Source organism: Rousettus aegyptiacus, unplaced genomic scaffold, assembly GCF_014176215.1.
Source record: "Rousettus aegyptiacus isolate mRouAeg1 unplaced genomic scaffold, mRouAeg1.p scaffold_m13_p_1, whole genome shotgun sequence".
NCBI classification, from domain to species: Eukaryota; Metazoa; Chordata; class Mammalia; order Chiroptera; family Pteropodidae; genus Rousettus; species Rousettus aegyptiacus.
In genome coordinates this window covers 129,031,879-129,048,791 of record NW_023416284.1, presented here as the reverse complement: position 1 = coordinate 129,048,791, position 16,913 = coordinate 129,031,879, and the positions used below count along the sequence as shown (strand labels likewise).

General features: G+C 36.6%; 1 protein-coding gene across 1 annotated transcript in view; it reads right to left on the bottom strand.

Moving 5' to 3' along the window:
* The window catches only part of ZNF292 (zinc finger protein 292), a 75,227-nt gene extending 58,713 nt beyond the window's left edge, over positions 1-16,514 (bottom strand). Inside the window, exons 1-2 of the mRNA XM_016128207.2 lie at positions 16,412-16,514; positions 15,994-16,190 (exon numbers count right to left, since the gene is read on the bottom strand). Coding sequence (XP_015983693.2) covers positions 15,994-16,161 — 168 coding nt within the window. The 5' untranslated portion in view covers positions 16,162-16,190; positions 16,412-16,514. The remainder of the gene's footprint in view (positions 1-15,993; positions 16,191-16,411) is intronic.
* Between the last annotated feature and the right edge of the window lie 399 nt (positions 16,515-16,913).

The window sequence follows — 16,913 nt, the reverse complement described above, 5'->3', positions numbered from 1 at the left end:
TTTAACCCCATGACATCGGACAGGGTCCAACCAAGAAATGGCAGCACACTGTAATTTGAACAAGAAAGTGTCACATAAAGAATTAATTACAACAGGAGAGTAACATATATCAACATGTACAGAGAACTCTAAGGAATACCCACGAGCTGAGTGAGAGCACCCTATGAAGAAACAAACTTTGAAGAGGACCCTTCCCCAAAGCTAGGGTTTGGACTTTGTAAGCAGACATGAACGAAGAGTTGGGATCTTGACCAGTGGCTCTCTATCAAGGAGACATGAGGTCTGGGGCATGCAATCAATGTTCACATCAGGAGAACTGTGGTGAGGTGGTCACTAAGTTGGGGCCATGAGCTTACCGAGTCTTTTCACTCTGGGCTCTCACCTGGTGCTGAGGACAACTGGATGTCCCCCCATATCCATACCACTAGCAGACAAACAGTAGGAGCAAGAAACAAAAATAGAAGGCCTTTCTCTGAGTAAAGTTCATGCAGCATCCTCTACTGATAAAGCTTAATTTTATGTGACAGAGAAATGCGTAAAGGGTCAAGCTCCAAAATCAGAGAGGAAGTTATAAAGAGTAGATTTAGAGCTGAGAGGGAACCTGATAACTGCCACACTCAATACTCAGGGAACTTCCTAAAGAGTAAAGCATGACAGAAACAATAAACTGTAAATATATATTATATTAAATTTGACTTAAAACCGGTATGAAAAATTCTGATTGAGTCACTGCTGTCACTTCTCTAGTATACCCTGAAAACGGGGAAAATCAAGCAGTTATTTAATAATATATCTCAGAAATCTTCACTCCTCACAGCACTAGTTAACAATGGTTTCCAGAGAGTATACAATAAAACACAGAGGGGGGAGAAAACATCTTTTTCTATTAATCTAAAATAAAATTTAATACTTAATAAACAGGCTCAAATAACTATTAAGATGAAATAGTACATGTGTATGTATATATATGTATGTGTATATGATTTACAATTTGATATTCCCATATTTAGGTCTCACATTCAAATGTTTACTAGCAGGGTACCCAATTAGAAGTAGTTTAAACACCACTGATGTAGACCCTACTTTTCCTCATGGATTTTAGGTACTTCTTTATACCATACAAAGAGCCCAAATACTTCACAAACGCAGATTTTTGTTTCTCCTTAACTGGAGATTAGAAACCAATTTCAACAAATTGCTCTCATTGTAGCTCATAAATATGTACTGATTACCCTTAAATAACCCATATATTATCAAAAAATTAAAAACTAATTCCCACTACTGCTAAACAAATTCCCACTAAACAAAGAAGCCCTAATTAACATATTTTTAAGCAAAGCGATTACTCAAACTCCACTACAATGCTTATATTCATTGTTCTGCTTTTTAAAATTTAAACAATTAAGATTTACTACTATAAATTCCCTTTGTACCTTATAAAACAAATTTCAATAATCAATGACCTACGACTTCCTTCCAAAAAGAAAAAGAAATGTTTTACTTAGGTTGGGTTTTGCTTTTCCTGTTTGTTTTTTAAGAATTATATCCTACTTGTGCAAGTTATTTTACTCTCTATGCCTCAGGAGTCTCTCTATAACTAGGGATAGTAACTACCTCAGCAGTCTCTCTATTACTAGGGATAGTAACTACCTATTGCAAAAGGTAATGGAGATTAAATGAGTTAATCTCTCTCAATCTCTCTTTTTCTCTCCCCCCTCTCTTCCTCCCTCTCTCATACCTTCTGTTTATTTTCTAAGAACTATTCAATCACATATTCAACCACACAGAATCCCTGTCAGCCCTGAACACAGATACCCAAAGTCAGAACTGAGATGAAAGAAAGAATGGTTAGAAGAAACCAAATTTCAGTAAATAATGGCCTCTTATAAACACAAAATTCACTCCCTCTCCAACAATTACAACCACCTACTCAAGAAAAAAAGAGGAGACAATTATTCAATAAAATTTAATTACTTATGATTTAGTAAAACATGGCCTCTGCTTTTAAGGTGCTTCAATGGTGGGGGTGGGGGACGGTGAGTAAGGAGACAAACACAATAATAAGATAAACTATGATAAAATACAGGAAAACATGCACAGTCCAATAAAAAGCATTTTTTTCGTGGAATAGCATTTTATGTGGTGCTTACTAATGTTATGGCAGCCACAACCCTATGAAGTAGGTCATCATCACTTAATAGATTAAGAAACGGAGCCCATAGCTAGGAAATGGTAGCTCTGGGATTTCAACTCATGGTGTCCAACAAAGAATCTGAACTCTTCAATACTGTACTGCCTTTTAAAGTCTTTAAGGACAAAACAGGATATTTGTGCTTTGTAAAGATAACTGATAATCTTAGTGACAATACAGAAGATAAACTGGAGAAAAGAATGGAGGACAGAAAAGTACCTTCATTAAAAAAGTCTTTGTTGAATTTTCTTGTTGCAAGAAACAAAGTGGCCATTAATAATATACCAGATTAACCAAAGGAGGCTAAAATAAATAGTGCATGAATTAAATTGACAAAACTTGGTGACTGAAGGGAGAGCTAAAAATGATTCAAGATTTTAAAACCTGATTTTGAGGGGGAGGGGAGAATGTCACCAATACCAACAGGCTTTCTTTTTGGTGGAGGGTGGGAGAGTGTAAAAGAGAGTGGATGAGTTCCAGTTCAGATATGTTTAATCAGAAGTACATACTGAACATCCATAGGAATGGTTTCACAAGAGGCTGGAAATAGGAGCCAAGAGCTAAGAAGAATGGTAAGGTATAAAAGAATAAACACCTGGAAATCCTATCCGGAGAGAGCAGTAGGGTATGCTGTCAGAGTGGATGACTGCTGAAGATAAGTATATAAACCATGGATTATCAACCAGGGTATTATGAGCCACTTGAGGGTGCCATCTCAGACATAATGATGACGTGGGAGAAACAGGTGAAGTACACTAAAGAAGATTAAAAGAAGAAAAGACCACTGAGGAAAATCATGCCCACCTGTACATATGCACGCATGCACACACGCATGCACGCACACACACAATTCTGAAATTTTGAATCTAGTCCTCTTAAATATATTAATATTAACTAATAATTACTGTGCACATCCAACAGGTAAAAAGAAGAGTCAGTGAAGATGTGAGATAACAGAAAATGCAGAAATTGGTCTCTGACCCCTGGTTCCTGGCACGGAGCTCTTAAAACCTTTATAATTTTCTAAGGTATAAGAGCACTGAGAGCATCTTTTGTTCTGTTGAGGCAACTCAGGGTGGGCCTCAACAGCTTCTGGAAAAGGGGCTGGACACCAGAAGACCAAGTCATGATTAGTAGTTTAGACGTTTCAGCCCCACCCCCAATGCTCCAGAGAGAGGAAAAGGGCTTGAAATTGAGTTAAAAATTGATCGTGCCTACATAAGAACACCTCTATAAAAATACCAGTAGTGTGAAATTCACAGAGCTTCCAGGTCGGTGAATACATCCATACCAGGAGGATGACACGCTCCAACTCCACAGGGACAGAAGCTCCTGCCCAACCTTACCCTATGTATCTCTGTATCTGGTTGTTCATCTGTATTCTTTATCACATACTTTAATAAACTGGTAAATATAAGTAAACTCAGTCTTTCCCCAAGTTCTGTGAGCCTCCTTAGCAAATTAATCAAATCTAAGAAAGGGATTGCGGAAACCTCAGATTTATAGCCAACTGATCAGAAGCACAGGTGATAACCTGAGCTTGTGACTGGCTTCTGAAGCGGAGGTTGGGAAAAGCAGTCATATGAGACTGAGCCCTTAACCTGTGAGATCTATCTGACACTTCAGGTGACAGTGTCAGAATTAAATTAAATTGTAGGACATCCAGTTGGTGTCAGAGACTTGCTTGTTGTTATGGGGGGAAAAACTCCCATACACTTGGTAACCAGAAGTATTTGTGTGAGTAGTAAAGGAGATTCACAGGGAACAAACTCATAGTAGGAAAATAAAACATTTTTTCCCCTACACAGGAAGGAAAAAACAGTGAGTTTTTCCTTTACAGAAGGCAATGACAAAAGTAGTAAAATCAGGAGAGCAGTGTAAATATGTTGAAAAGAGATAAACTTAAGATGGGGTCACAAACATTTAAAAATTCCAACAGGGGCTGGCAGCCACTTCATCTTATAGCCATGAGTCCAGTATTGCCAGATCTTCTGATTTTCCAAGAGAGGCCAAACATCGTTTCAAAATGAAGGCTTATTATTTTTAGAATGCTGATAATTTTTTCTTAAAAACAATACGTAGGCATATGGAATAGTCAGAGCTGCTGGAATGTTACTCAGGTCAACAGTTAATAAAGTATTTCAGATATGCCAGCCAAGTGACCTCTAAAAGAACCCTTTAAGTGTCATGGTAGAACTGTAATGAAAGGTAAGAAACGAAGGCAAAAAATATGGCAATCAAGATTAGGAAACGAGAGTTAAAGAAGATCGTTTTCTGAGATAAAAGAAGTTTCATATGTGGAAAGAAGGGGGTTAGAGAAAAGGGAGAAATCTGAAGATAGATGACCAAACAAAGCAAAAAGATGAGAAAAGTACATATTGATAAAGGCTAAAGGACAGGAGTGATGGAAAGAAAATTGATGACGACAGAGTAAAGTGGAAAGGTTCTCTAAGGGGGTGGGGATCAAATGCACAGATGAAAACATTCACTTTCCAGGTTAAGTACCACTTCTTCGGAAGTCCAAAGAAGAAAATGAAAGATGCAGAGAAAATATGAGATGAAGAAGGAATGTATACATATGCCTAAGACTTCTCAATTAACTTTCAGAAATAATTAAACATTAGCATGGATATATTTGTGGAACTGTTTGTACCTGTTTCACTAGTATTTACATTTACTGCTTCTCTCATAAGGTATAATTTCTCTAGTCATACTAAATACATGTCAAGTGCCATGATCCCAGAGAAATAAATTTATTTTAAATCTTAGGTACAAAAAACTGAGTTTATTTAATGTGCCTTATTACATAAGAATAAGCACAATTAAAAGTATTTCAAAATTCAATAAAATATATGAAAGTCTTCAGTGATGGTTTTATTATATCTCTAAAACAAGAACATTCATTATCTTTAGGAGACTATAGAGAAGCAAGCAGTAAAATAAAGAAAAATAAGAAAAACCCCTGTTTAAGAAGAAAATGTCAGAAGAGAACTACGCTTGAATTCCTTTTATGTCGTCTGGCAATGATGCTGTTATATTCTAGATTAGAACTTGTTAAAACTGTTCTGTAGAGATAAGTTTTCTGTTGTATACATCAAGATATCAAGTAAGATTGGGCAGGGGGAGTTCTATTTTGTTCTTTAAGGCAGTTAATATTAATACCTTCTCCAGTCTATAGACGAGGACAGACACAAAACCAAGCCTGTAGCCCCATAGGAAGTAACACAGTTGGAATTAAAAACAGTTCAAAATCTATACTTTTAGTTACTATGTAATACTAGCTTCTCTCATCCTAAACCTCTCAAATCCCTGGTTTGAAATTCTGGAAAAAGAAAGGTTTCACTTGTAAAGTTAATAACCTTCTGGCACATTCACAAATACCAAGTAATCTGCCACCTGCCCCCAAAACAAAAAGATCTTTTATAAATTATCATAAAATCTAATCCTGCCTTCTCTAAAATACAGACTTCAACCAAGTTACTAAATCGGTAATCTAATATTATTTTTCAATGTGATGACAATAGATGACTTGAAAATTACAGAATTATTAATGCTTTAAATTTACGCAAGGTCATCATCATATATAAAAACATCAAACGTGTTTCCAAAGTAGTCTCTAAGTGTAAATGAAATTGTTACTTTACATCACAACAATCATTTTGAATAACCATGCTTTTGATCAATTCTTATAACAACGAAGGTCTGTATCATCTCCATTTCAAGGATAAAGAAAAAAAAGTTTTAAGTAGCATGCATGGGTCACAATAAACAATTCTGTGAAACAACAGTGTGCTTAGAATCCCAAGCCTTTAATTCATATTATCTAATGGGCTATCAGGAAAGTATATACGCAAGAGAGAATCTAGAGTGTAGGTTTTTTCATCAAGTAAAACAAGATCTACAAAAGAGATTCTTAAGGGGGAAAAAAAATCAAACACAAATGTTTGCATTCAAATAGGTAAATCCTCAAAGGTCCATTGGTGTTAAAAAAAATAATCTCTATAGGCAGCATCTGCAACATCAGAAATATTTTATAAATAGGTCACAATAGTGAATATACTATCTGACTTATTTGTTGTCTACATTTTTTACATACTAGGGTTAATGCTTAATTAAGAAGCAGTAGCTATGACAAACTTCCAGAAATGTTTTCGATGTCTTCATGCTGATGATGAACATCATGATCAATTTGAGAATATAAATTTTAATTACAATATTTATTATGGGTAATATCCCTTTTAGGCAGGCAAAAAAAATTTTTTAATTTTCCCTGATAGAGGTTTAAAGTTATACAAACATGGACAAGAAGTCATGGTAAGTTACCAGATTCAAACTACTTTAGTATCGATTTTTAATGGGTACTTTATTAAACTTTGTTTTATTCTTTTGAAATAATAAAATCTTGTGAAAGTTTCATTCAGAAATTAAAATTAAAAATTTTCTGATTTTCAGAATATAAATTGATAAAAATGTTAATACTTTTGAGTTAAATATTTATTTCAAGTTATTTATTTATGTTGACTGAGACTTATATTTGCAAAAATTAGGAAAGATCAAAAAAAGTACACATTTATATAAAAAATACAAAATGTAAACAATTTATCTTGAGTAAATAAAAATTCTAAATGCCTAGTTTTGACAATAATGGCTCATTTAAAAGTAGCAGCAAAATCATTCCTATTTACTGGAAATAATTTCCTCTCAAAATCATAAGTATCTGCTTCAATTAACTACGGTAAATCAAAATTCTATAGAACTTAATTTAAATATTTGATATGCTAGCTTTCTAATATTTCTATAAAACTAATTGGGATAGGGATCAAGTCAATTATTAATTGCTACTTTTAAATTTAATCACTTCTTTCTAAATATAAAACTTGCATCTAGGAATTATGGTGTTAATATATAATATCCTCTATGTCAGGCAGCAAAAAGGATGCCAATTGTTCTACATGAATACATTATCCAGACAGTATTTGAAATTAATTTCTTAAAGAACTGCTTCATTTTAGCCATTTAACCACACACCCCAGTCTTCCTAAACAAATGCCTAATAACATTTTCAGATAAGTCAGTGTCACACTCAACAACTATTATATAATAATGATGACGTCCCAAGAGGCAATTTGGATAAATTAAGACATTTTAACATATTAAACAGTTTTTCAACCAAAATGCCCTTGGATAGATGATTGGAAAAAGATGTGGTACATACATACAATGGAATATTACTTAGCAGTAAGAAAAGATGAAATAGTGCCATTTGCGACAACATGGAGGATTTTGAGATTATCGTGCTAAGCGAAATTAGTCAGAAAGAAAAAATTGAGAACCATATGATTTCATTCATATACAGGACACAAAATTGAAAACAACAGATGAACAAGACAAACGAACTCATGGACAACAATTTAATGGTTGTCAAAGGGAAAGAGGGGAGTAAGGAGGTAGATACAAGTAAAGGGGATTAAATGGTGAAGGAAAGAAACTTAACTCTGTGTACGAATACACCATGCACTACATACATGACATATTATTGTACACTTGAACTCTATATAACTTTATTAACCAATGTTATTCCAATAAATTTAATTTTAAAAAGGTAATAAATAAGCAAGCAACAAAAGTGGCAGACTAAAGGCTATTATTTCCACTAAAGAAATAAAAATCAACAGATTATACAGTTTTTAATCCTATGACCTCACAGGTCTTGACATTAAACAATTCATTGTTAGTAAAGCATCTAATAGTGCCTGGTCTAACCTCTAACTCCAAGCTCCCCCCTTACTTTTTTAAGACAAAGAAAACCTGGGCTAAATATCTTATCCAGACTGTAGGGAAGCTCAAATGTGAACTCAAAGCCCTCTGGCTTTCTACTCCCCTAAGCTAAGTTGTAAAGGCAGTAAAATGAACAGGTGTACTTGTGAGGAATGAACAGACCAATTTGGATAGAGCTGAAAGTTCCTGTTGAACAGTGAAAGAATGAAAAAAAGTAAATAATGGAGCAAAGAGAGAGCACTGGGTTCAAACTTGAATTTGTATTTTATCCAGTATTTCTCAAATTGGGTTCCATAGACATAATGGTGGATTTATAGCATTTACTCTAAGAAATTTAAAACTTTTTAAATTTTGATGCTCTTCTCAAATAAAATGTAAGAATATTTGGAATCAACTAGTCAAGGCCGGCCACCTTATAACTTAGGACTGCCTGCCTCTGTGCTTACTCCTAAATTGAGTCCAGCAATCCCCTAAAAGTAGCGTTTTTAAAACTCTTGGTAATAATCTATTAGTGGGCCATAAAATCCAGAGCAGCTTTTAAAACAAGGAAGGAAGGAAGGAAGGAAGGAAGGAAGGAAGGAAGGAAGGGAGGGAGGGAAGTGGGCGGGGAGGAAGGAAAGGAAAGGGAAAGAAAAGGAAAAGAAAAGAAGAAAGAAAAGAAAAGAAAAAGAAAAGAAAAAAAAGAAAAAAAAAAAGAAAAGAAAAGAGAAAAGAAAAAAGAAAAGAAGAAAAGAAAAAAGGAAAGGAAAGGAAAGGAAAGGAAAGGAAAGAAAAAGAATCGCACACAGTGAGAAAGTAATATTTGGTGATAATTTTGTTTTAGTGTGACAACTAGGTAGTAAAGCAAAACAGTTACATCTTACTGTGAGCTGAAGTAAAAACATAACTTAGATCTACAGACTCTTGGGTTTTCATAAACTGAAGTAGCGGATCCCACTGAGACAAAAGGATAAAAGCAAGATGTTGGGTAATTTCACAAATCGAAAAAAAAAAAAGGTTAAAAACAAGTTTATCACTTAAGAAAAAAAGACCAAAAATTAGACAAGAACTAGGATGCTATTATTAGACTGTACGAGGTAGACACAACACAAAACACCAAATCAGACCAGATTTAATATTAAGGTAAAGAACAAAGTCAATAAAGAGGTTATTCTACAAAATTTCCAAAGTTACAGTGATAGAGTGGGATGCCCTTCTATTTAGAGACTGAAATTAAAAAGCAAGAATGCCTTTTGCCAACCCAAGAGAAAAAGGAGTTAGATGTGCTTTGGTAACGAAATATAGATGATGAGAAAGAAAGCAGAGGCTATAGAGAGGAAAATTTTTAATTTGGCCTATGCAAGTGCCCAGAATTGCAATGAGGAATAAAGCGAATAAAGTATCTACATGCGGTAGGGCTATAAGAGCAATGGTCCCTAAGGAATCACATCTCACTGCACTCACAAAGAGGCTAAGTCTGACCATTTGCTGTAGCCAAGGGGACACCAGTAAACATGACACAACTAGAATCTTGAAAAGCAGTTGTGCACTATAATTTGCTGCCTCACTGCCATATTAAGAAATCCAAGCCACCTTACTAGAAGGTAAGAGTGAAGCAGGGATGAACCAACCTGAGATCCCTTAACCAACCTATATGACAATCACAAGACATATGAGTGAGACCACCTGGCATCATTCAGCCCAAACAACCTACCAGTTGACTGGAGAACCACCCAACAGATCTAGACTTGAGAACAGTAATAAAAACTGTCTGTCCTTTTAAAGCTAAGTTTTCGGTTAGTTTGTTACATGACAATAACTGATACAGATACTTCAAGAAAAAAGGGTTATAACAGTCTAACTTAATTTTATTTCAACACCTCAAACTTGTAAGGGTGATTCTTTAGGCAATGTAACCACATATTATCTAACTTACAAGAGTAATTAAAATTTCTTGGGTTGGATCCTAAACCCTTCCTCTGGTTTTCCTATACAATTTTCATCTCTCTGACATTTTCCGCTAAGATGCCAGGTTGAACAGCTGTTACATTTCTGAGTGTTGAGTTCCATCATTCCCACTTCTCTTTGGTTATTCAAATTCATTCAAGACTCAATGTAAACGATGTTTTCCTTTCCTGCTAAATTCTAAGCTAAATTAAGTAATTTTAAAATGCTCTAGTTCTCTTAATTCACACTCCACTTATATTTATCACTAGATACTTTACTAATAATGTTGCTTAACTATTAATATATGCACCAGATTTTATAAACTCTTTGAAGGCTGAGATTCACTCCATAATTCTTCTCCATGGCTCTCTTAGTGCTCCTACATGAGAGGAATTTAAATATCTGATTAATATAAATTAAGCTTTGTAACTAAATTTTAACAAATCTTCTTGACTAAATATATGTACTTAGAGACCAATAAATTTTTGTAAAGAAAGTTAAGGAGATAAAACAAAATATTTTTTTTCTGAGATGTACTTTGTAATCCTCAATGTCAAAAGAGAACCAATAAATCAAAAGGCTCTCCTGGAAAACAATAGTTAAAAGTTACATGGGGAATTTGACAAACACATTAATGAAGAGTAAACTTTCCATTTTACAAATGAGGTTACTCACACATTGATTGGTTAATTTCAATATCTAGATTTATATGTGGGAGTTGGGAAAAATAAGGTAATTTCTCGATTTTTGACAGAATTTTAAGGAAAAAACAGCAGCAGATTCACAGAGTAGTTAAGAACCTGTATTTTCAAAAATCCTTGGCCTCACAGGTTAGTCATATAAAGTATTATAAAGGGCAATTACAGAATACACCTTCTCTTCCTCCATTTTAATTTGGGACCAAGAAGTGTCAAGAGGCAAGCAAAATTTGGTAAAAATTTTCCTGTGCTAAAATTGGTATAAGCATATTCTGAAAAGTGAAATTTACTATCTCCAGCATGCAATTATACTAATTATGAACACTTTAAAAATTATTTCCCCGGAGCATTACCTAAACTTTTAAAGTTTAAATGACTTATTACTCCCTCAATACCTAAAGTAATTATCACTAACAAGCAAGTCATCTTTCCTTCTGATTTGGAGTGCCCTACAAATTAAGATACCTCTAATAATCAAAAGAAAAATGTCTAGTTATTTTAAGGAAAACATTTAAGCATTTTCAAAATTCTTGCCACTATAATCAAAGCTAAGCAAAAACATGACACAACATGTATCAAACAAATGAAACAAAAATATACAAAGGAACATTTTAATTACATAATTTAAATACTCAGTAGCTCTCCTAACAGTTTTGATTTTTATTTCTTACACCAATAAGGCACTAACAATAGTTAATAAAGGTACTAATGTCTAACTCAAATCCTACTTCTTCAGTAAAGCCTCCTCTGATATCTACCTTGAAGTGCTTACTACTACTACCTTGAACTCTTTATTACTATATGTAAAATTAACTTATTCCGCTAACTAGCCACCAATAATTAAATGATTAATTAGACACAGCCACAGACTAGAATTATCATACGATTTAAAACAGAAAGCCATATATTTATATGGGCAGCTATGAAATGATCTCAATGACTTTTTTTTTTTTTTTTTTGGCTAAAAAAATCAAGATGTAGTATATAGTATGTCTTCATTTTAAATTTAAAAAAGAGCAAACTATTTCTGGAAATATGCATAAAAAACTATTGGGATTATCTTTGGGGAAGGTGACTGGAGAGAGATATAAGGTGGAAAGGAGATCAAGTTTTTGTTGTACAATCTCTTTTTTTGAATTTTTAAAAATCATTTCAATGTACTTTATTTTCAATGTTAAAAAGAGAAAAATAAAGCAATTTGTTAGTTGATGACATGCTACCTTTTAATATCTCTTTAACTGTCGATGAAGTGATATTTAAAACTTACCTTATTAGTTTATATCCTACTAGATTCTCTGTATCTTATATCCCCCTGCTAACATCTAAACCTAGTCTTTGCATTAAGTACTTTCTTTAAAGTATAGAATTCAATTGTATCAAAATGTCAAATCTCTGCTTCAATCAGGACAATTAAGTATGTTGAATTTGCTACCCTCTTTAACCTAGTAAAAGTGAATCATTTTACTAATTGTTTAAGTAATTGCTTGTAATTTCTGCTAAGAAAGAAACATTTTCTTGACCTCTCAAGCTCAGTGTGAATTTAAATACAGTTGAAAAGCATTTACCTGGCCCTGTTTCAGATTAACCACATTTCTTAATATAACTATATTATCTTAACATGAAAAGAGCATGATAACTTAAAAAAAAAAACACACACCTTAATACGTTCTTTTTCATTCCATTAAGTGTTTCTCAAAAGGGCACTGTGGATATTTAGGGAATAGAATAAATTTCAATGGAGTGGGAATGTCCTGTTCACTTCAGAAAATTTAGCATCCATGGCCCATAGGCACTAAATGACAGTATCACATTCCCAGCTACTGCAATGACCAAATGACTGACTCCACATTATTTTCAAATGCTTTCAAAGACAAAACTGCAGTGAGAAAAAGTACTGTGTCCAGTTAAGAAACACTGCTTATACTATGAACTAAGGTACAAAGAGAGAGTGTGTGTTTTACACATAATTTCCACAACTGCAATTCAATCTTTTAAAACCATACTTTCAACAAATGTATCCTCCAAAAAACTTTTCTTCAGCTATTACAATGGCTGAACTTTTTGAATGAACAATTATTTTAAAATCCTTTTAGAACTTCTTCTGTTGGAATGTTTCTGTTTAAACTCCCAAATAAATAACCTTCCATTGTACTGTACTCAATCCAGAAATAAGACATATAAATCTTTTACTATCATTATTTATTTGTCTACTATCCTCCAAAAATTGCAAGCTCCTTAAAGCCAGGGACACCATGGTATTGGTTACCTGATCCACAGTGTAGGTATTCGATAACAATGCTGACTGAGTGAATACTGGCCCAGTCTAATACAATAAATAGTGCAAGACATTTCAACTATAATCATTTCATATATACTAATGATCCTGAAAAAAATGCAAGAAATTATTTCTGGTTAACCTATATTCTTATTCTGAGTAAGAAAATTAATAAATCATCTACATTCCCCAGATTAAAGCTAGCTTGTACAGATGTAAGGAAATTTAAGATTTTGACAGCCACACCCAATACACCCATCTTCTACCTCCTTCCCCTCCTCTCAATTAAGCTTTAAGCAAATGTTCATGTAAATAAACACGACATGCTTCCAGGAAGGAACCTAACATAAAGAGCAAAACAAAATTGTTAATAGTAAGAAAAACTTAATCCTTCATTTCTATTTATTTTTCAGAATTCTAGAAATCAGTTACTATCCTACTTCATTCAAAAAGAAAGAAAATAAACTTGAAAATGTAAGGAACTTCTGTTTTTGAAGGTTTCACTATATTCTCCAGAAACTTATCTTTTGCTAAGGTAAAAATTCAGAATACATACTAATTCATTTTTTAAAATAAATACAACAATGAGGACTGCACAAGTACTAAGCATCAACACTCGGAATATTAACTGTAAATCCCATTAACTGACAAATGTTTGTTCATCTTTGCCCTCTTAAAGCATGAGAATATCTCAGCTTTACAGGACAAGCTTAGGCAGAAATGTTAAGTGATAATCTTAAGGTTAGAAACCAAGACAATTTCTAGCCCCCGGTATTTCTAGCACTGCTTTTACATTGCACCAATAAATGCAATAATTGTTAACCACTGTTTTTGCTCAATTCATATCAAAGGTTAAGTATTAATGTCTGGAGTATAACTGTAAAGAAATAATTGTTTCAAGTCATCTCCCACTTGACCAGATCACTAACATAAACAGGTTACTTTGAAAAAAATTAATAGAAAATGTTCTAGTGGGGATCAACGATCAGATGTACTCTGTACCTATTTAAATAATGGAGATCACTTTCAAATTCACTTAAATTATTGTGGTATTTTAGTGCATAAAATATTTCTTTGTATTTTTTTAAGTCCACAAACCCAGTATTTGTTTTATTACTGTTTCATGCAGCAATGGGCAATGAAAACAATTTGTGTTGTAAGACTAATCACTTAAAATTAATACAGAAAATTACTTTCATACTGATAAAAAAAAGAATGCTGTTTCATTTAAAATATTTTAAAGTGATAACTTCACGATGTTGCACATCCTCAAAAAAAGCCAACTTGCATTAGATTCCATTTTCCCAGAATTATTAATCCTGCTTATAAATATTGCTGGCCAAGAGTATTTACAGTAATTAGCCTTAAATCCATCAGTGGACACTATTATCTTTAAAATGTCTTTCCAGCAAAGCTAGCCTTTAATACTTTTCACTGATTACAAAACTGACTTTAGTTATAAAGGGAGACCTCCTTTTATGGTGTTCTTACTGAAGTATATTTTTATATCTAAAGTTAAGTCCTTACACCTAAAAGACCAATTACGAATGAGTGGGTACTGCCAGAGTAGTGAAACTGGCAAATTCCAACGATTCTTTAAAACTAGGATACAAAGTAAAGACAGATCTCTAATTCTGCCATAGGTATTCATTCACCAGACCTATATTACTTTAGGGGAGCTTTCACACTGCATATACATCCTCCTAGACAACATTTTTTTTTTTTTTAGACAATGAACTACCACCAAATAGTGACCATAACGTGCACACAGCAATGGAGAATTTTTTGTATGGTATCAAGTATCCCTGAACTTATAAAGAAAGATTTCAGAACTTGGAGGTTAACATTTACGTGAAAAGGTAATCTACTAGGAAGTGCTAAAATGGTCCACCATTGTTCCACCTTAAGCTCCATATCTTTCCAAAACAACTTGTCTATAATGATATATTTCACAAGCTAACTCTAAATGTGACCTATATAAATCTTGCCTTTTTCCTCCACAAGCCAATCTAACCAAAATCTTCATCATAGCCAGCAGCAGCACCTTGATTCGGGCGTAACTGGAGAGTGTGTAATCAAGTCCAAATGTAGACCTTCCCACACATTAAATCTCTGATTTCTGTCAAACAGTGTTATTAGCATCTAAATCCTGGCTAGAATGCAATTACTCGAAAGCAGTGTTCTTGTGCAAGAAAAGGAAAGGTAAAGTCTCAAACTGACCTGAACACAAGTCCACACGAACCTCAGATCTCTCCGTTTCACCAGGAGGCCAAATAGGGAAAGCTCCAAGGAATAAGGGGGTGGGAAGATGGGGGAGAAAGAGCAGAGGAAACCGTACTCAAAGGGTGAAAGCAAAAGAGAAGCGGACTCTGGTAAAGCCGCCCCACAGGGACCTTCGAGCCTAGGATACGTACACAGGGACAGCTCCACTCTACTGAAGACAGCAACCTTTACCATGGAAGTGGTTCACCAAGCCAGCAAAGGCAGAAAGGGACAACCTCCGGGCCCCCCAGCCCGAACGTCTCGCCCAGCTGAAAGGGGTCGGCGGAGACTGCTTCTCGGAACATCAACAAAGGCCCCTTCAGTCCTAAGGCGAAACTCGAACAACAAAGGCCCGCAGACAGCGAGGACTGGGCCGGGGGCGGGTCGGATGAAAGCAGGGGGAGGCAAAGAAATCAAACCAGAGGGGGCGGAGGCCCGTCGGAGTAGGGAAACAGAAGCGCAGAGGCGGGGGGCGCGGTAATCCCCAGTGCACAATAAGAGAAGGAAGCAGGAGACCTGGCCTCCATTCCCCCCTTACCCTCTCTCGGCGGTGGAGAGGGCTCCAGTTCTCGCCTCCTACATCTCCTCAGCTCGGGGACCGCGCAGTCCCGAGTTCGGGAAAGAGAAGGAGAGGGGGATTTTCCGCTCTGACCACAACTCCCTTCCCCCAGCCAGGAGCTGCGACAACCACCGCCACAACGGCAGTCACACAAAGGCGCCTTCCTCGTACTTGCTGCTCCCGCCCGGGCAGCGGCTCCGACGACGCTAAGGCAGCGACGACCACCGCTCGGCCGCCAGGCGCCCGCTCGCCCTCTTCCCCTTCTAGCTGGGGAAAAGGGGGAGGGGACCCCAGGCGCCCTCACCTGGCATAGCTGCTGACAGTACTCTGTGGCCGCTTCCACGGCCGGCACCCGGCTCTCCCGCAGCTGTCGCTCCAGCTCCTGGAGCCGCTCGCCAAGGCGCTGCAGCTCCGCGATGCAGCCACCTCCGCCGCGACTCAACCTCTCCTGCTCGGCCTCTTCGTCCGCCATCTTCACACCCCGCTCCGTCGCGTACGCACCTGGGTCACGTGATAACACAATGCCACGTTCGGAGGAGTCACGTGCCAGGCGCGCTCGCACGCCGCCGAGCACGTACAAAGGGCCCGGTGGAGAGGAAGGGGAGGCGGGGAGAATGGCGCGAGGGAACCGGGTTGAGGCGGGGGTTGGGGGAAGGAGGCGAAGGGAAAGGGACAGGAGGAGGGCGGGGTTGGGGCGGTGCGGAAAACCGCGGTTTACTTACCCTGAGCGGGAAGTGGGCCGCAGCGACCGAAAGGGCGGGCTGGTGGAGGCCTGCTTTTGGTCACGTGGGCGCTGCGACCCGGCGAAAAGCATGGGGAGGGGCTGTCCTCTATAGCGTCCGGATCCTGGCGTGGCTTCTCCTAGTCCGCGAAGTCTTCTACGGACAAATACTCCTGCTCTCCGAGAGGACGGATGTGGAAGAGCTCCTGGTGGGCTGGGGCAATGGCTGCATTTGCGGTTGTCCTGTAGGCAGGCCAGAGGTAGAGGAAGAGAAACAAGGTATAACCCACCCACAGACCTCTAAGTGTGAGAGCCAAAGCGGGACTATGAGCTGTCAAAATTGACTTCTCACCAGGCGGGGGGAGGAGGGATCTACTGCCTGAGGTACCAGATTTCGCTCCATTCTCTTCAGCCCCAAGAACGTCTCTGCCCACAGTCTCTAGCAGGTTAAGGCAACAAAGAAAAATAACAGCTGAATTAGACGGAATGAGGTTCATCATCGA